Source organism: Topomyia yanbarensis, chromosome 3 (assembly GCF_030247195.1).
Source record: "Topomyia yanbarensis strain Yona2022 chromosome 3, ASM3024719v1, whole genome shotgun sequence".
Lineage (NCBI taxonomy): Eukaryota > Metazoa > Arthropoda > Insecta > Diptera > Culicidae > Topomyia > Topomyia yanbarensis.
Window position 1 is genome coordinate 9408979 of NC_080672.1, and position 20873 is coordinate 9429851.

At 38.2% G+C, this 20873-nt stretch overlaps 1 protein-coding gene across 8 annotated transcripts in view; it reads right to left on the reverse strand.

Moving 5' to 3' along the window:
• The window catches only part of LOC131691933 (probable nuclear hormone receptor HR38), a 392678-nt gene that overhangs the window by 15262 nt on the left and 356543 nt on the right, over positions 1-20873 (reverse strand). For all 8 annotated transcript variants that reach the window (XR_009305884.1, XR_009305885.1, XM_058978695.1 and 5 more), the window contains one exon: positions 11435-12428. Coding sequence is in view for 6 of the 8 variants with exons in the window: in XM_058978695.1 (XP_058834678.1) it covers positions 11435-12428 (994 nt within the window). In the remaining 2 variants the exon portion in view is untranslated. The remainder of the gene's footprint in view (positions 1-11434; positions 12429-20873) is intronic.

Sequence of the window (20873 nt, forward strand, 5' to 3'; positions counted from 1 at the left end):
AATATTTTAAACCCCCTCAACAATTTTACCCATAGCACGGGTCGCATGACACTATGGAATTGGGGTTCCCTGTTTGGTGGATTTTTACCACTGGAACAGGTAGTCCGTAGTGTAATTCTTAGCCGGTTGAAACAACCACTACCGACACTACACGGCTTATCTAGGCTGTTCGGAGAAAGAAGCTGACATTTATGGACAGCTCCCATAGATGGCCGAACAGCCACTGAACAGCCACTCTTAACGGAATACCTTAAACGACTAATTTTGTAAGTCGAATACACAATCAAGATTGGAGATTGGAGAGACAATGAGAACGAGAAGAAACTAATTTGATTTAAAACAACAGCCTGGTTGAGCCCACTTTCATGTCAATAATCAAATAATTGAGTTTTTATACTCATAAAGAAATATGTTTAACATGACACTCAATAATAGAGTGCATTTAGTACTCCAAAGTATATGCAAGTACTCAATACAATGAGAACAATTATTATAATTAATTGATGATTTAATGGACTAAACAAGCCAATGAATATGACAATAGAACATGTAGTTCTTCGCGATGATCTGACTGCTGCAAATTGGTAACTGATATTCGATTCTTCTAGCAAATTGTCAATTCTTAATTCTCATACATGATTAAGCAATCATCATTCCGCTCAGATAAGACCATGCGTGTTTCCTACGCACACAAAATTCCCAATGGATTAGTTCCCTAGTTGATCAAATAAACACTAAACACACAAAGCAATTAGTTGGCTCAGCCCAAAAAAATGTCAGCTCGATTGACATCACCCGGCGGATACGTGTTTTCTTACAATACCATCAAATCAAGGTAAATTTCAAATTATACGCGGCAAAACATGTGCAATCATGAATATTATAAAATGAAGAATTGAGGAATAACCATCTTGATCCCACAAATCCCCATCAACGTATGGACCGGAACCAACGGTTTACTTTACCGGCATCATCTTTAAGATGTGAGTAGGAATATTATTGTTATTAATTAAAACGAACCAGTCATAATATATAAGTGAAAATCTTTTATCGAATTTTTCAACAAAAAATCGACCGCGGCAAAAGCTCCCGCATAAATTGGAAATATCACTACGACTAGGTATTCCTGTACCTACAGCAAGGTACGCGAAAACAAAAAATGAGTGAATCTCAAAGTGATACGCCCGCTTGAAATCAACATATAATCATCTGAATTATTTATGGAATTTGCGTTTCTAGTGTCTCTTATCAGAATCTGACGCTAACTTAAAGCCAAACTAAACTAGCGCCCGATTATTGCTAGATACCTTATCAAGGGTCACTATACTCCAAGAACTCTTCGTTCCTTTGCGGAACAGCATGCTTGTTTACTCAGGACCACAAATTTTGTCTCCGCTTATTGAAGTATTCGTGATTGGTATCGCACGTAAAAAGACATTTCAATCACCGTACACAGAAAAAATATGTTGTTATTTTATATTTAATTTAATGCACATATTTGGAGCATAAAAATAGATGTAAAATAAATCATTCCACAAATACACGTATTTTTTTCAACGAATTTCAATATAATTTTACACGTTGACCAATACGTTTATTTTTATTTTTATACTAAAATGGTTGAAAATATATTACGTGTAATGACATATGAATAAAAGTGTAAAATCATATGCTTTTTGATGCTTTAATTACGTGCATTTATTTTAATTCGATTTTAAATTAAATTTTTGATTCAAGCAATATTTGTTTATAACCATTCCGGATTACATTTCGTTTAAATTTAATCATTTTTTTACGCAGAAATTTGCTGGTTGACCGTGAAAAGGGATTCAGATTGAGAAAAAACACTATCCGCTCTTCATACGATGTTACTATTAAAGAGGTTGTTGTTTTCAGTAGACAGACTGCATTGTATCAAAAACAATGGAATTTCTGGATAGTTTCGTGTCGTTATGAGTAAAGTTTACGAAACAGAACCGCTTCGACCTACTACCGCGATCGTTAACTTCACATTTTTTGCAAAACGACCAACCCTTCGTGAGGTGGAATTTTTTCTGAAGGTGAAATACGAGCTTAAACATACCGCTATTATCCTGTTTCATCACCTGCGCCATTCGGTACTAATATAATTCAAGCGTATCACCTGTGTGCTTACCGGCGGCTGTAATCTCTCGTAGTATTTCAGCAAAGAATCGACCCACTGGATTTCTGGCCGCATGTAGTAAGACGCAACTAACGACAGCTGTGGCTGTGGTCCACTAGGAGGTTGATTACAGTCTATTATCTTTCTCCGGACAAAACCAGCATAAAGGCCGTGTGGGATCCGGCGGGATTAAGTATCTCACCAAGAATTGATCCACTGGGTTCCTGCTCCCATGTCGTAAGATGCGAAGGAAAGTAGGAGTCCCTAAGTTAAAATGTATCTCCGTGTAGAGGCTAGCAGGTATAAAATATACCAGTCGCGAACGGAGTATCAGGAGCCTTAGGGGAGACTGAGGAGACTTGATCCCCGGGGAGACTTGATCCCATCATTGTAACTCAAAGGCGGATCAGAATACATTAATTGAATATACTAGAAAGTTGCGCAGCTTTATCTAAACATAAGTTTCTTTAACACAAAAAAATAAATTGGACATGTGTTACCGAATTTTTACCGATTCAAAGAAAAAAATCTCAGAAGAACTGAAGAAGATTTATTTTCTAAATTTTCAAACTTTTATACAATTGATAAAGTAACCCACTGCATACTATACTTTTGCATACAGAATTACAGGAGAATGTCAATTATATGAATACGTTATGATTGAGCTGATTTTTTTGTTAAACTATACTTGTACTAAAGTTTGCTGAAATAGGTGCTATGGGTTCACTTGATCCCTTCAAATTCGTGGAGATTTGATCCCCTTCGCCATGCTTCATACACACCACTGAAAATAACCAAATTCACACCAGAACAATTGAAGTCATTGTTGCCATAAAATAACAAAAAATACTATCAAAAATGAACGCTTCATCGTACAAAAACTTAACTGTAATTGTTTACTACAGTATACGTAGCAACCATGCATCCCACATTTGACGTTCCTCAACCATAATAACGACAGCTTTCAAATAATTGCACAGAGATTTGGGGAATTCGTAAAAAAAATCTTGTGAGAGATGCGTGATATGTAGTAACAAAAATAGTAATATGTAATCACAACAATTTAATCAATACCACAATACATTATATCATTGAATGGGGTTAGGTACCTATTTTTGTTCCTATCGGGGAGGGTACCACATTATTTCGTTATTAATTTTATTATTTCAGCTTCTTTGCTTTGTAATTAGGAGCCATTTTTTATTTCGATTATAGAGGTTTTAGCCTTAAGGTCATTCGCCTCTTATTAAGAGCCAATATAATAACAAAATTGTCTTAAGAATGATGAAAATCTTCTGTTTGAGCGCAGCAAAAACTCTAATCGAGTACCCCAATTATCGCAACACCATTTGAGCCAATGCGTTGAGCAAAGATGGAAGACGCTGCTCTAACCAAAGGCTTCAGATGGGTAAGATGATAATAGAAAAAGGGTAAAAATAGGCTTATTACCCTACATGCTCATTTAAACACGTTTTCAAAAAATAATCAAGTGTCCCCAAATTAGGGATCGAGTCTCCACTAATCAAAGAATTTTCCAGTTTTTTGTTGTTTTCCAAAAATGCTCATAGCTCATGTCCAGTATAATATTTCCTTGTAATTTTTTTATGATTATCAGTCAACCCTAGAAACAATATAAAACTACAAAAAATACATAGTTTTTGTATCATTCCACGGAGTAGGATTAAAAAATAAAAAAGGGGATCAAGTCTCCTCAGTCTCCCCTACCCTTACTGTGTTAAGCGAATATTTGGCACAGTGAACGTTTTGTTTCTTCGCAAGTCGTGGGACTCAAATGATGAGCTACAAAAATAAAAATAATATCCCAGCGAATGTGCATCATGCGAAATGAGCAAATGGCATCCTTCGTCGCAGATTCACAAAAGAAAATATAGACGTGGCTTCAATCCAAGAACCATGGGCTATGAGAAACAATATTCTAGGAATATCTACACAATCGGGTAAGGTAATATTTGACAACTTGGTGTATATGCCGTCTGTGGCTATTTTGGTGATTACAAATGTTAACTTTTCACCAATAACCGAGTTCATAAAAAGGGAGGGAGAACTGATATTATAGTCGTTTCTGCTTACTTTCCAGGGGAATCAGAGGAAACCTCTCCACAGGAAGTAACTGATTTTGTCGACTACTATAGGAAAAAAATGAGCACTTCATTATTGGTTTCTATGGGGAAGTGTGATATCAACGAAAGAGGTCGGTGCCTTATAGAGTATATTTTATTCAATAATATAATATGTATATTATATATGTAATAGAGGCAGCAAACCTACTTTTGAAAATGAGATACGTGAGGAAGTGCTGGATATAATAATGTTAAGCCCAAAACTCTCTGAGAACATCATAGATTGGCATGTGTCTGATGAAACTTCTCTATCAAACCAGACGCACGTACTCTTCAAATATAGAGCAGGAGAAACCCTAACAGAAGTCTGCAGAAATCCCAAAAACAAAAATTGGTTTACATCCTTCTCTCAACTGCTGGCGCAAAAGCATATATTGAAGCAGAAATCCAAACCGAAGAAGAATTAGAGATCTCGTCAAATGTTGTAACATCTATGGATGCTTATAATAGAACCTATCCAGCTAAAACGAGTAATTCAATAAAGACGCACCATGGTGGAAAAATCCTAGAAAAGCGCATAAAATTGTTTAACCCTCCGGCACTCGCGCGTAGGGCTCCCCGAATGAGCAGCCGCTGATGCTGAAAGAAGATTTCGCTAGATTTTCTGAAGGTGTGGCACAAAATACAACGGCGCGAGTACCGGAAGGTTAATCGGGCTGAATATAAAAAGTCTCTTTCGACATATATCGTAGAAATTAGGAAATATCGATAAAAGAGTTGGAGGCTGATGTGCGAGTGAGTCCTGTCGTTGCTGGACTACAAAAAGCTTTCTCAAAAATCATACAAACGGGTTGGGTAGTGTTAAGAAGGACGATGTAACTTTCACCATTGAGTCTGACTCATGTGAAGCTCATATGACTCAAATAGAAATAGTGTGTGTTATATTTACGGACGCAAATGTGGAATGGGCGATCGACTCCTTTAAACCATTCAAATGGCCGGGGATGAATGGAATACTGCCAATAATGCTACACAAATCAACAATAGATGCATTACACATGTGGGTTAGAAAACTAGAGAATTCTATTGAAATAAAAGAAAAATTACTTGCGGCTTTTCTCGATATAGATAGAGCTTTCGACGATGCATCTCATAGTTCAATGCGGAATGCTATGAGAAAACATGGTTTTGATATTTACCAATAAATTGGATTCATTCAATACTTATGAACAGTGGAAACGCTTGGAAACACGACGCTGACTATGAAAACAAATATGGGATGTCTTCAAGGCGGAGTTCGGTCACACTTATTGCGGTCATTAGTTGTAGACGGGCTATTGAAATCAATAACTGAAATGGGATACGAAATGACTGGATTTGCAGATGATAGTGTAATTGTCTCAAATAGAATACAATTTGCATTGAACTTCACCTCGAAGTGATGCAAAAATGGAAGGCCTGAACATAAATCCCTCCAAAACAATCAAAGTTCCATTTACTCGGAAATGGGAAAGATTCCATATCAACACTTTTGCTCAACGGAATACGGCCATTACTGGGTTTTCGAACAGGAACCCAATTGATCGTGCAACTTTGCACATAAGATTGTGGCCCCAAATGGTTACTTGGGATGAGTATATACTTGCCCCCATATGTAGTTTTCCTTTTGAAACATTCTACGTATAAATTCCTCCTCATGAAGAATAGCTGTCTGGCTGGAAGAAGCGGCTTGTTGAAGAATACGTAGTTTGTTATCCACGGTGCTGGTGTCTATATTCGTCAATTGAAACTAGACAACAGTGCTGGGAAAATCACCAAAAATCAAAAATCATCAGTGATAATTATCACTGCTGATCATGCTGTGCTGTGATCACAACCATAAAAAATCGCTAGTGATTTTCTCTGAAGGGATAATGTGCTAGCAAAAAATCATTGCAACAAAATCACCGCCTGTGATCACGGCCTGATTATGATTTTTTTTGATCAGGATTATGAAGTTGAGAAAATCAGGTACGATAGAAAAGATGCAAAATCGGGGTTGATGGTATTGTACATGATTATTGTAAGAAACTCCTTATGATGATGATTTAGCCAAATGATTTTGGGAGTGAGAGCGATCCAACACACATGTAGGGATGCAAAATAATCCAAATGCTAACGATTTCAGCTTTTCGGGAAAGTGTTTTATATTGAAGGACAAGTTGTTGGTAGTTGAAAATCAATAGTTTTGGACAGTTTAAATGCACAGGGGGGTCCGCCGATGTGTCAAAATGGAAATTTTTCAACTTTTCGGGAAAGTGTTTTATATTGAAGGACAAGTTGTTGGTAGTTGAAAATCAATAGTTTTGGACAGTTTAAATGCACAGGGGGTCCGCCGATGCGTTAAAATTGATTTTTTTCAACTTTTCGGGCCCTCAACTTGCCCTTCAAAATAAAACACTTTCCCAAAAAGTTGAAAAAAAATTAATTTTGATGCATCGGCGGACCCCCTGTGCCTTGAAAATGTTCAAAACTATTGATTTTCAACAGCCCTCGATTTGCCTTTCAATATAAAACACTTTCCCAAAAAGTTGAAAAAAAAATCCACTTCGACACATCAAAGTTTTGAAAATGTCCAAAACTATTGATTTTCAACAGCCCTCAACTTGCCTTTCAATATAAAATACTTTCCCAAAAAGTTGGAAAAAATTCCATTTTGATGCATCGGCGGACCCCCTGTGCATTTAAACTGTCCAAAAACTATTGATTTTCAACAGCCCTCAACTTGCCTTTCAATATAAAACACTTTCCCAAAAAGTTGAAAAATTTTTTAGCTTGGCTCATTGACACCCCTAACATATCCATAATGTTCGAAAATAGATAATGATCATCGATCCAAGAATTAAATCAAATCGCAATCATGGCTGATAATGCTCACTTGTGATTTTTTCCGAATTGCTCGCTGCAGATAGAATCATGCCGGGATCACCCTCTCAATTATCAAATTCAGCCACAGATCAAAATCACCACTGATAGAGGGCAAGAAAAAATCGGTAGTGATTTTTGTGAGATGATCTTTTGATAGTTAAGAAAGTGATCACGGCATGATTTTATCGGCAGTGAGAATTTTCGAAAAAATCATAAGCGATAATTATAAGCCATGATTGCGGCTTGATTTTTTTTTTGATTATGATTTTCCCAGCACTGCTAGACAAATCCCATTCGTTTGGTACATACTGTACCGTATTCCAAGCGGAAATCTTCTTTCAAATGCTCTCTACCTTGCAAGGGTACTCGCGCATTCCTGTATTACTGCCAATAAATGGGCGGACGGATTGGGTAGAGCGGGTACTGCGACTGACTTTGTTGGTCCAAAACTAGTTCTACCACTGCCGCTAAGTTGTCTTTATGGATCCGATTACGAAACTTCAACTATTGCGTATTCGGATGTTTTGTTATCCGTACATAGACGAATCAATGCACAGGGAACTAAAACTGTTCCCAAATCAGTTTGGTAAAGACCTATTGGTTGTATCAGTAGGTTTCATTATTCTTTCAGGAGTGAAGAGTCCAGGCTGTTTACCGTTTCGGGTCGTGTTTTCATTATCAATTTTCATACCTTTCTCTTCCACCTCCCTTTCCCTTCTCTTCAGGGAAGTGATGAGACGACATGACAATATATTCTAATTTGTGAAATTAGGAAATAATGAGTCATATAGCTTCATCAATTATCAGCAAAATATTAAATCGAAACCCCCCAAAATATATTAACGATGACGTCTGGCTGCCGAATAGAGCTTGTACGATCTCCAGCACTTTGATGTCAAATTGAGAATTAAACTCGATGTTTTGGTGTAAGGTAATACGCGCAGAAAAATTGTCCTCTGACATCAAACAGAAAACTATTAGGGTCACAACGATTTATATAAAAAACATATCTCGCAACCTAGACCCCCCAATCGATTAACCCTAACCACTCACCCGAAGAGCTTGAAGTTTGTATGGGACTTTTAACAAAATGTATGGGGAAACACTTGCTGTTCTCAAATGTCCTGCTAGAGACCGATGTGAACATCCATACACGGTCCTAGGAAAGAGTTAAGCGTATAAAGATATGCCGAATAAATTTGCCGAAGACTGCAAGACAATCCAACCAACCGTTAAATAGTTATTAACGTTTGAAGTTGGATAGCGCTGCTTAACATCCACAAAGGGCGTACTCCGCTTTTCTTATGCATATGAACCAGGTGGAAAGGTAAGCCAAAGTTAGGAAAATCTCATACATCTCTGAAACGACGAAAAATGAAATGTTATGATGTTCCCCAAATAACTAGAAATGTAGTGAGGACAATATTATTTGAAAATTTATCGTTTTAGGAAATAATATGCACGGAAGACAGCAGAAAGCGAGAATGTCACAAACAGTAACATAGGGTGGTTTGCCTCGAGCGCTACTAAAGAATCCACTAAATGGGGTTTGGTTTCACGCTATTCACTCACCAAACAACACGTTCAATATCTTAGTGAAAAGGAACCCGTTGATACATCAGAAATGATTGAGTGCAACCACTTTTCCAGAACTCCATTGGTCTAAGAAATTTGCCACATTGATAAAAAAAAATATTTTTGATAGTAAATTAAGTTTTAGAAAAAAAATTGATGACTTATTTTAATAGGTCTAATGAGACAATTTTGACAGTCGAATCTTCCTAACGCACTGGACTGGTGAACAGAAAAAATCCAAAAATTTCCAGAGATTTGGGGTTCTTACTAAACCGCTGAAAAGATTTTTTTAAATTGCAGCTAAGCTTCATATTTTAAACCTAAAGTATATATGAAATTTATAACAAATTTCCATGTGAACGTTTTTGTGTCCATCGATTATCGGACCATTTCCATCGGACTCCACTGCCCATGATCGCATATTTGTCCCGTTTTCTAAGATATTGCCTATCTTTATAGGACTGATTTGCGATTATATGCTGTACAACTTGGGAATAGGTCAATCAATTTTCATGTACATCACGTGAACTACCACTTCAAAGTACTACATTCCGTCTAAACGACCTTGACAAAAATACCAAAGTAAGGCAGAATACAATAGACGCTAAGCTTCTAAAACATTCAATACCGCCTCTTACCGTGCAACCGAGTAAAACGTACACGGTGTCTGCCTAGACGGATGCACATCGATAGATGTTTGCATTTTGCTCTGCGCGGATCTTTCCGCATGTCATTCGCTCTCGCAGCAGAGACGTGGTGCATAGTGTCGCGTGTCAGTGCTCGTTGATTACCTCTCCCAGAAGAGGCATACCCAATGCGATGGATTGGCACAGGTTGCACGATGATGGGCTGATATTTTGGGAATAGGCGAGGGCTATTAGGGTTATTCGAATGCTGATTAGTGACTTTTGTATCATTTCTAGTATTTCTTAGTAGTTCTGTTATATTACACGAAATACGAGGCTCAAGCACTATATTTCGCTAGAACATTGCCAGCCTAGGAAAAATACCTTGGTGGGTCTTAATGGAATTCACGGTAGGCTTCTATTTTGTACATCCTTTTCTATTACCATGCAAACAATCAAAGCGTGTATGGAGGTACACCGACAGATATTTTCATTTTGCTTTGTGAGGATCTTCCCGCATGGGTGGATCGTCACCTTCGACAGCTGTACTATTGCTGCCGGCGGTTGTTGTTTGCTGAATCGGTTGGGTTACCATTTTGCTTTGTGTGTTTCATCGTGCATGTTGTTCGCTTTCGTCGCAGAGACGTAGGATATGCTGTTGCCGTCGGTGCTCGTTGGTCGCTTCGAGACGTACTACCAAACACTGTGAACCTCGCGTTCACGCTCAATCGATATTAGTTGTACGAATGTGAGGGCGACATTTTGCTAGCATGCAAAGGCTACTAGGATCATTTGAAAGCCGAAGAGTGAGGTTTTCGTCGTATCTAATTACCAAACTGGTCAATCAAAATCAAATACTTTGGAATGGTAATCTGCATGAGGTCCTACAAATACGAACTACAAATCCAAAGTGCTGCATACTCAACTCTCAAGCCAGAAAAGTCATACTGTCATACCTCTCTTTATGAATAAGCTCATATAGCTCACAGTGATCTCTAGTGGGAATTTCGAGAACTGCAAGTGTTTCCCCATACAGGGGTTAGGATTAGCCGATTTTGCTCAAATATATTGATTTCAAACATAGTCGTTTTATTGTCGCCCTCCTATTTATACTATCAGTGAGAACAAATTGAAAACTCATTGAAATTTTAAAATATTTCATTGATAGCAAATATAAGTAATCAAAGAAAAATCAACAAACCGAAGATTTCAATTTGACGCCAACATCAAAAGATGATGTCAACTTGCTGTAACGTTTGACTTTACTCGAATATCGAAGGAAAGGAAGGACATTCCCAAAGCTCGTCGAGTAAAAATCAAGCACGAAGCAAATATCGTCAAGAAAAAGAAAGGATTTAATATAACGTGGCGTGACACATCTTTCAAACATCGGCTTCCTGAAATTGCTTCATCGCGCATAACAAACGCAAATCAACTGACAGCGAATCTACTCGGCGTGCCCAACATATCTTTGTCTCAATTTTCTATGTTTGGGGAAATTGGATTTGTTTAATTTTAAATAATTTTAGGTTTTGAAGACATTTCTAGAAAGGCTAAAGTTTTTCCACCTGAATTTTTGTGCTATCACATTGCATTCCTAATGGAATATTTTGCGCCAAGTGAACTTCAAAGTATGGCCATTTTATTGTATACTTTAAATATAAGAAATTGGATGTGAACCAACATTGTACCGACAGTTTGTTAATGGGGATCGCACGTCGATCAGAAAAACATGCATCTATCGAAACAACTGAAGTGAAATAGTAGATAAATTAAATGATTAAAAATTATTTTATGTGGGATTACATTAACTCATTGCGCAGATGTTAAACATTAAAATTGGTTTGCTTCAAGTGATGTCGTTTGAGTGGAAACACAATCACTAAGCTTCCACGCAAATTTATTGTGCTTCAACTCAAAATTTATTCGTCCGCCAATTATGAACAACCGTGCGTTTCCTTCCGAGAAGCAAAACGAAAACGCATCATGTTTTATTTAGCTCATGATTTCAATCTCAAATTTTTACAATCTACACTATTCCGTTGAAAAGAAACAATTCAAAATACGTATCTAAATTTGGAACCGATGCCACGTACACTCACCTACTGATTGCACTCTCCGACGGCGAATGATGCGGACTGGTCAAATTTTTACTGATATGAATCTGACCGACGTTGTTGCTGATGCCACTAATCAGGCTGCTTCCGTTGCTACTGTTGCAGCTCCCATTGCTGCTGGTGCTGCTGTTGCTAACGGTACACGGTGCTATGCTGGGCGAGATGTTTCGCTTGAGTTGAGGACTTTTTTCGAATACCGACGCAAAACTGTTACTCGGTGGTCGCTGAGAAGTGCCCGAAATCGGTGACGCCACCTGTTTCGGCGATTCCAGCTTAATCCGATGCATTTCCGGGGTGGATCTTTCCGATGGTGCCCTTTCGTGAGATGACAGATTCCTAATCTTATCGACCACATGCTGTCCGGTCGAAGAAGTGGAACTGTGATGATGTGCCATCGAAGGTGTCGTTGATAGTGCACAACCACCAACAACACTGCCACCGCCACCGCCGCCGCCGACAACTGAAGAGGATGCCGTCGGTGATTGGTGACTAAAGTGCAAATGTTTGACCTGCTGCTGATGGTGGTGCTGCTGCTGCTGTTGTTGTTGCTGCTGCTGATGCTGATGCTGGTGCATCTGATGCTGATGGTGATGATGATGCTGCGAGTGATGGTGATGATTGTTGCTATTAGCGACGGCAGCCGCAGCCAGTGCAAGCGGATTCGTAAGTAAGCTAGTGCTATTGATTGGACTATTGATGGTAACTGGCGACTCTCTGGTGGCCACAGCTGCGGCAGCCGCAGCTGCTGCCGCAAAGGCCGCACTCCCCGGATGGGACTGGTTGTGCAGGTGGGCGTGGGGGTGGTGATGATTCAACATATCGTTGAAGCTGTTGTTGTTGTTATTGTGGTTGCTGTTGCTGTTGTTGTTCGTTCCGACGGCGGCATTAAAATTTAAACACTGCAATAAATTCTCGCTGCTCACGTTCGAAATCACCTGTTGCCCCACAGGAATGGCCAGTATGGTTTGGGTGGCGATTCCTGTGAATGAACGCGGCGATCGGCACATGGAATGAGAATCAAAAGAGAAAGAGAAGAATGGGAGGTGTTAATTTCGGTTAGGTGATGAAAGTAAACTTTTCAATTAATGACTTTTCACACTGAGCGGGGATGCATGGCATGGTTGACCCCGGCGAGGATGCTTTTCGCGTTCATCATAAGATTAGAGGTAACAGAATAGTAAAAAGGATAAAAGTTTACGTCGAAAACCGGGTTTAACACCCCGTAGGGGTGAAGATTACTAAATGGAATGTAATTGAAATTCTTAAAACGTTCAAGCAATCGTCAGAATATCACAATAAAAAAAACTATCAAAACAATTTTGTCCGTTGATACTTGTTATATCTTTTTGTTACTTTAACTACTAACGAGACTTGATTTTGATCGCGATATTTAACTGTACGAATTGTCTTTATCACAAATAAAATATCTGTATTCTGACAGTAACCTTCATTTTAGATTTTAGAAAATCGTGGAAACTTTCAAACTTTGATGATTCTTCCCTAGGCCCGAAGGGTCGAGTCTTGTGTACCATTCGGCTCCGTCCAACCAATTGGAACAATGTCTGTATACTTTTATCGAAAGGGAATCTTCAACAGACACCATTCCCTGCTAGCTCGTGGTCGAATTCTTACTGGAGTGCTAATTCATGGAACGAGGTCACGGATCTGATCACTGTTCTACAGTGGAATTGCCGAAACATTATTCCGAAAATCGATTCTTTAAAAATGCTAATAAATAATTTGAAATGCGATGCTTTTGCATTATGCAAAAAATAGAATCAGACCTCAACTTTCATGGTTTTAATATTATTCGCTTGAATCGAGAAGACTACTCTTAGGGAGGATGAAAAAGTGCTATTCTTTCAATCGAATCGACCTCCCCTCACACCAGGCATTGAAGCTGTCGCTTGCCAAACTAGAATTAAAGACAAAGACCTTTACATTGCTTCCACCTATATCCCCCCTAGAGCCTCAGTTAGCCACCGACGGTTTGGCGATATTGCGGAACTTCTCGAAGGAAGCCTAGAAACGTTTATTGACATAAGACTCTGCCAAGAAGCGCTTGCTGAATTAATTAACATTTAATAAGTTTCTTGAGGGTAATATACCAGCCTCCGACCACAACTCGTATCGACCGATTGCAATGCTGTCATATATTCCTAAGTTGTTCGAGAAAATGATCTCGTTTCACCTCGACAACTGGGTTGAAGCAGTGATTTATTGACATCACGAATTAGCTACCTAAGGCTTTCCCAGGGCTCATGTCAACGCAAATGAGCCTTATCAAATAAACGAATTGAATAAAAAAGAATAGTACAAATCTTTATATACTTATTGTAGGAAATCTCCCAACTTTTGCACGATCTGACAGTGAATAGATGTTAGATGTAGCTCTCTGCTCCGACAGCGCTACGGTATTTGATTATTTAAATGCCTCGCTAGATATCGTCAAATGTAGTTATCCCAAATCGACGAACTGGAACTTCTACGAAGTGGATTTGGCGACTAGGTTTCATGGGTATCTTTCGTCAATTGAATCTCCATGTGACTTAGATGAGATCGTGGTTAAACGAACTCGTTCAAGAGGCTTGTCCGCTTTGAGTTACGCGTGCTTCTAGAAGAACCCCTTGGTTGAATACCGAACTTGTTCGACTCAAAAAGTTATGCAGAAGAGCTTGAAATCACACACACACACATATGGACCTTAAAACTGTAGCAAAGATCGTGGAGTAAGCTAGATCAATTGTAATCGAGAAGACAACCCTACGGGGTACCGTGAGAATTGAAGCCTTCTCAATGCCGGGAATAGTTCCGTAATATCACAAAGTTGTCGTTCATCAACGAGTTCTGCACTAAGTTGAATCTCTGGTTGAAATGTCACAGGAGATTTTTGGTATTCCTGGAACCACCGAAAGCTCCTTGACTTATCTCAAAATTCTAAGATCAAGTACTGCTTTCGTAAGGAATCTCATCTGCCTATAATTCTTGGGATCATCAGAATCACACTCCTCAGCCAAGAGAGCATAATGATTTGTAGTGGTAAGCTCTTTTTAATATTTCAGCAAAAGAGTACACAGAGCGTTTTTTAAGAGAATACTTTAGATTCCTCGGACGCTGTTTGTACACGTGGCATGGTTATGAAGAATCTCCTGCCAAATGTTACTTGACACGAGTTTGAAAGAATGCAGCATTTTGTCCCGTCCAGTGCGATTGCCATTAAAAATCTTTGCTCGTTAGAACAAGGGGTAAATGAAATAGCAAACTCTGTACTTCATTATTTCCACTCATGACCAACTCGAATCAATGACTACACCGTCGATCTCAACGGTGTGAGCGGGCATTTAAATACGATAGTCCTTCGTAAAAGGCTTGTCATCAGTAACGTAATTTGCTTGCTTCAGTCAGAATAACACATAACACTTTTGGAAAAACTGTCGTGATGAGTATTCTTGCGTCGGTTCTTTCGAAATCCTTAGAATATTTAGCGGATTATCTATTATTCAAAAGCAGATCAGAGTTCGATGTCTGTGACTTAAATGGCAAGTCATTGTCTGATACTTGGAGTAGATCACTCTAGAAATTTGCATCGAATTTGAAAAAAAAATCATTTATGTAGGGTGATGAGCCTATTTGCGCCATGTTCCTATTATCACCCGACCCATTTGAAGACGTTGGTTAGAGCAGTGTCTGCCATCTTTGTTCAACGCATTGAGTCAAATGGTAGCGCAACAATAGGGGCACTCGATTCGAGTTTTCATTGTGCTCAAACACGAGAATTTTACTGTTTTCAACGCATTTGTGTTATTACATTGGTTCTTAACAACGAAGCTAAGCGGTTTATGTCAATTTTTACGCATTCCATTGATCGTAAAGCAAGAAATTACCGAATTAGTGAGGCACCTTGCTTAGTATGGTGAAAATAGGCTCATCACCCTACATGTTTGCATCACATTTACACTCCCTCGCAGACAAGTCTGATCAACAAACGGCTTACGCCGATCCACTTCGTTCGATGTTTTTTTGGATGTAGAGCTAGTTTCTTTCAGAGCTTTGACGTCTTACACGCAACGCTAAATACATTCTAAATTTTTATTTTGATTTCGAGGTGTGTAGTTATAAAATTCGATTATTATTTTCCTTCCATTGCGTCAAAATACCTACCGTTAACTGATTTCATGAATATAAAGATACAGCTGGAATTTACATGAAACGAGCGACAGTCAAACACAAACGAACGTCGGTCAAATTTTTTGGAAATTGGGTTTTTTTCTGTATTTTTACCAGTTTCCAAGCATCAGAATTAAATATACCGAACGGGTTATGAAGGAACAAATATTCAAATAAACTGATTTACACACCGAGTCCTGCGAAACGATCCTCTGTCCGTCGCCTTCAAGTACCTAGCATCAACTTATTTTCCAATGTCTTCCGAAAAAATACTTTAACCTTTAAACACCTGATTTTGAATGATATTAAAGACAAGTCGACATCGAACTTATACTTAAAATTTCACAGAACTAGTGTTTTTGGTGCTTCAGATTGATGGTATTACTTTCCGATTAGATTGGTTTGACACATGCCGCAAAGGGCGCAAGACTGAGACTCCGTCAAGGGCGTCGTTACGGCTCTGCACTTAGCTACTGCTTACAGTGAGCCTGAAGAGATTACATAATCGCCAGCTCAAACTACTTCGAAACAGCACAAAATGAAGTTATTCCACGGTAATTATTGACGTCTGGCTTATTACCGTTTTTATGGACTGGGAACATGTTCGCGTACTTCCAGTATGTTACTTTCCTAATCAAAAGACCTTCATGTCAGTTCGATTAGAACTACCAATGGTGAAGACTCATCGGACGATTATGTAGTACTCTACTGTCGTTTTGCAACAGTTTTTAGTGTATAGGGAGCCATCAATGACGACTGCTTCTGAGTTTTCTGATACTTCTGATTCTAGGGCATTTTCTCGTAGAATTGTGACAACTGAATTGATAAAATAAGCGATTGAAGGTTTTGCCCCATATAAGAGGATATGAAACTTAAAACATGTTTTGAATTTTTTTTTACTTGTCTTGCAACAGGATACATTCCATTAGCATGGCGAGAAATAAATGTAGAAGTCATTCCCAAAGGTGGCCACGTTACTTATGAGGTGGAAAAGAGTTTTAGACCGATCTGTCCGACCTTCTTCATTTTTAAATCAGTGGAACGTTTAATCGACCACTACATTCGGGATATTGGCTTGGGCGAGTAACCGCGGCATGCAATAGAACATGCATATCAGCAGCGGAAATCTTCTACCGCCCTGTTATACAATACTGTCTACAACAAGCTTTTCCATATAAGCATTCTAGCTTAGGAGTTTTTCTTGATATTGAAAGGACTTTTGGCAGCGTATCTTTCGAATCGATTTTAGAAGCAGCACGAAGTTATCGAGTCCCTTCATATATCACGAACTGGATACACGCAATGCTTAACAACCGACTTCTGTGCTCATCGTTAAAACAAGTAAGAAACTGAGTGGCTGCGGATGCCTCAAGGTGGTGTGTTGTCACCATTTCTATGGAACCTTGTCGCCCGTTGAGGACTTAATGAGCCTAGGTTTTCGACATGATCACCGGTATTAGCATTAACACACTTTTTTATTTGATGCATGATGCATTTGATGGTTATCGGTTAATTAAAATAAAACATCAATAGTGCTTTTCAAGCAATGGAGAATTAAAACCGGAGCTCGTCAGTTGCAATTCTGTGACTCTTAAATTATTGTCCAAGATCAAGTTTAGTACGTTTGGGGAATTCTTGACTCAAAACCTAATTGGTCAGCTTACATCGATTTCAGAATTAAGAGAGCTTGGATGGTATTTAACCAACGTAAAGAGCAAATTTTGGAGACGCAAACCAAAGTACTTTCATTGGATCTATACAACAATTGTTAGACCAATACTGGCATACGGATGTCAATCATAGTTGAATCATATTCAGAAGATAGTCTTCATGGCGACGACTGGTGTGTACACGACAATACCTACTGCTGCTCTAGAGACGCTATTGAACATATGACCACTATGCGTTTCTGAAACAAAAAGCACTTTTTTGTGCACACCGTCTTGAAGTTACTGACCTCTTGAACAATAACCCAATGGATCGTGTAACTAACCATACAAGACTGTGACCCTAAATGGTTACATGGTTGAGTATATGTTTACATGTAATTTTCCTTTTAAAACATTAACAAGAACAAGAATTAACTGTATGGAGAGCGAATTTGAAGAATATGTAGTTTCTTACACTGTCGGTTCTTTGTTGAAAGGTCGAGCAGGTGCTGGAATTTATTGTCGTGAAATGAAATTAGACCAATCCCATTCGCTTGGTAGGTATTGTACCGTATTTCAAATAGAAATCATCGCGGTGCTGTACAGCTTACGAACAGTACTTGAACAGGTAAAAGTGCTAAAAAAGGTAAAAGTATTACTCGGTCATCCAAATGTCCGGTGTAATTGAAATATACAGATATCCAAAATTCCTCTCGCCGTAAATATTTTTGTGCTGCATATCAAATTGGATTAAATAAAAATTCATACTATGTTGCGTTTCGGCTTCGCCTCATCAGAAACCGACACTAACGTATTGTCGGAATAGATTAGCGCCGGCTTGACGCAAATCCCTTAAAACTAAAACACACTATGTGTTTCAATCAAACGACTGATCAAATTCATATTCATTGGATAGTTTAAAGAATTTTGGTCATTCTGGGATATGTTATAGTTAGCTCTGCAATGCTAAAACATCAATTCTATGACATAGAAAATTTTATTCAATAAAAACTACATATTCTTTGGATACATACAATTTTACTGGGGATTACGGTGGAGTTTTTCATAGCAAATTGGCGGAATCCTGTTCTAGATTCTGAAGAAAATTTGCTGAGGAAACTGAAGGAGTCCGGCACATGATTCTAATGGCATCTAGCTCACTATTTTGAAAAAAATCCCTTAGTGATCCTAGCGAAGTTCTTTTGAGAAATTTAAAGTAATCCTACTCAGAATTTTGATGGAATCCTCCTAATTTGATGTTAATATATCCCACTATAATCCTGATAAAGAAACCATAAGAATTCTGAGCAGGATTCCAGTAGAACCATGTACAAGATAACCTAGTCGTACTGAGCAGGGCTCTATCCACCCCGGTGGCACGGTGATAGTTTCCTGAAACCTCCGTTTGTTGTTGTGGTGGCGTTGTTGTCAATAATTTATTAAGCTACATTCACACTGTTTCTACGTATGGCGACTGAATGACTGAGATATGAAAATCTATCAAAAGGTTTGCAATATTATTTGAATACATTGCAGTTGTTTCGACACAAAGACTGAGTTAAAAAATTAGGTGAAATAAGAAACGGGTGGAAATATCGATTGATTGGGAATCTTCAGGGGTATAGAGTACTTTCCAATCTGTATGTAGCTGTATCAGTGTGATTGTCGATTTGAATTGATCCACCTACTATAATTTTCTGATAGGTGGAGGAAAATAGTTGACCCAAAGCAGCCGAATTATTTTTGTAATTGAACCTGAAGGAGTATTTTATGTCTCCGGCTTTAGTTTTACAGAGGCACAGAGCATTTCAACAACATTATAAATAGGATATGGGATTTAATTCTAATGTTTCAGTTAGACGTGAAACTCTACATAGGATATTGACACTACAATGTTATCTAACATTGGAAAAGCTTTTTCTCTTTTAACCTTAGGGTCATTCGCCTCTTTTCGAGTCAGAGAAATTTCTTTTGAAAAAATCTCTAACCCTATGTGCGGGGTTGGGAATTAAACCCAGGTGAGCTGCGCACAAGGCAATCGAATTACCAACTACGCTATGCCCGTTCCCACTCTTTAGTTTGTTGTTTAAGTCACAGCATCGTTAGTTTATCTTTAATTGCTAATCAATAAAAACTCACAGTTGTTGAAAACAATTCATAATTCCTCGGTTGCCAAGAAGAATCGGTAGTAGCTACGTTCTTTCATATAAGATTAAAGAGTACAATTTGATAGTAATTCTTTGGATTATGCATTTTACGCATTTGAAAAGGTTCCTTTGCAGTTTTATTTAGAAGTATAAAATAAGTAGTGTCCAAAATATGTCGCACAAAAATTGGTACCAAATCAGTTTGGACACATGTAGTTTCTTTTTCTTAATAGCAGCGTTTTATCAAATTAGCATACCCAAAATGTAAAAAATCAAATAACGGTAGTACAAAATACGAATATTTGAATTTCTTCCCAAATAATTAGCATCTTAATGGAAATTATGACAGTTAAATGTTTGATTATGTTTCTCTATTGTGGGGTAAAAAGTAAAGTAAGTATCGTTCTGACAGAGGATTTTTCCTAACAATGCCGTTGCTAAGCATTCGCTAACTATAAACGTAGTTTACACGGAGTTTTCCCAAGCAATCAATAGTTCATGTAAGAGAGGTGGTCTGGTTTCACCCTTTTAAGTATTTTTTCTAACCAAATGATGTAATAATAGCCTCTAAAGCAGATTTCAAGTTCCCTTAAAGCATAGGCTGCATGAAAGTACTCTACCCGACCAGAAGAAAATAACTGACCAATAACTCGAGCATACTACTTTCTGGTATCATACCAAAACCTGGTACTAATTGATATTTAATACCTCATTGAGGTATTAAACAGGTATTGAAGAAACATTCTTCAATACCTGCTTAATACCCCAATGTGGTATAATACTTTATTTTAGTATTATTTATATATTTCAGTGATTTTTACACATACCAAATCAATACCTTACTGAATACCTAAATACAGTGATTTTTATTATTGGACGGTTCGAAAAGTTTTGTTATTATTCAGGTATTACACCCAAAACGCGAACCGTATGAATTACATGCGAATAAGCATGATTCTAATGAGAATTTTGCATTGTAACTGGTATAATGCATATAAAGCGATATTGGTCCGGGAAAAAAATGCATTAAGGCGATTACACCACAAAAACTTACACAAACCCACAGTTGGGAATGTATTAGTGAATTTAACGCTATCGGAGTATTAGTATTGAAATGACTCCGCACTAATACACATATAAAGGACATCTCCACTCGGATGCCTGTGTGCTCTGAAAATACTAATACACGCTCAAGGACCTGTTTCCATTTCGCCTTTCTACTGATCACATGCTGCATAGTGGAGAGAACAGTTTATAGCATCATCAAATTGGTGGGGTGTGGGTGATGATTATGTGTTGATAATATGTTGAGCTTTCGGCGTTCTCTCAACCCTAAATTTACCAGCGATATGCGAGTTCTAGCCACTAGCGCACTATACGCAGGAGAAAGTTACCAATATGGGAACATTGAGCTAATAAATTAATTCAACATTTGTCTGATAGAAGCCGTCCGCCAATCAT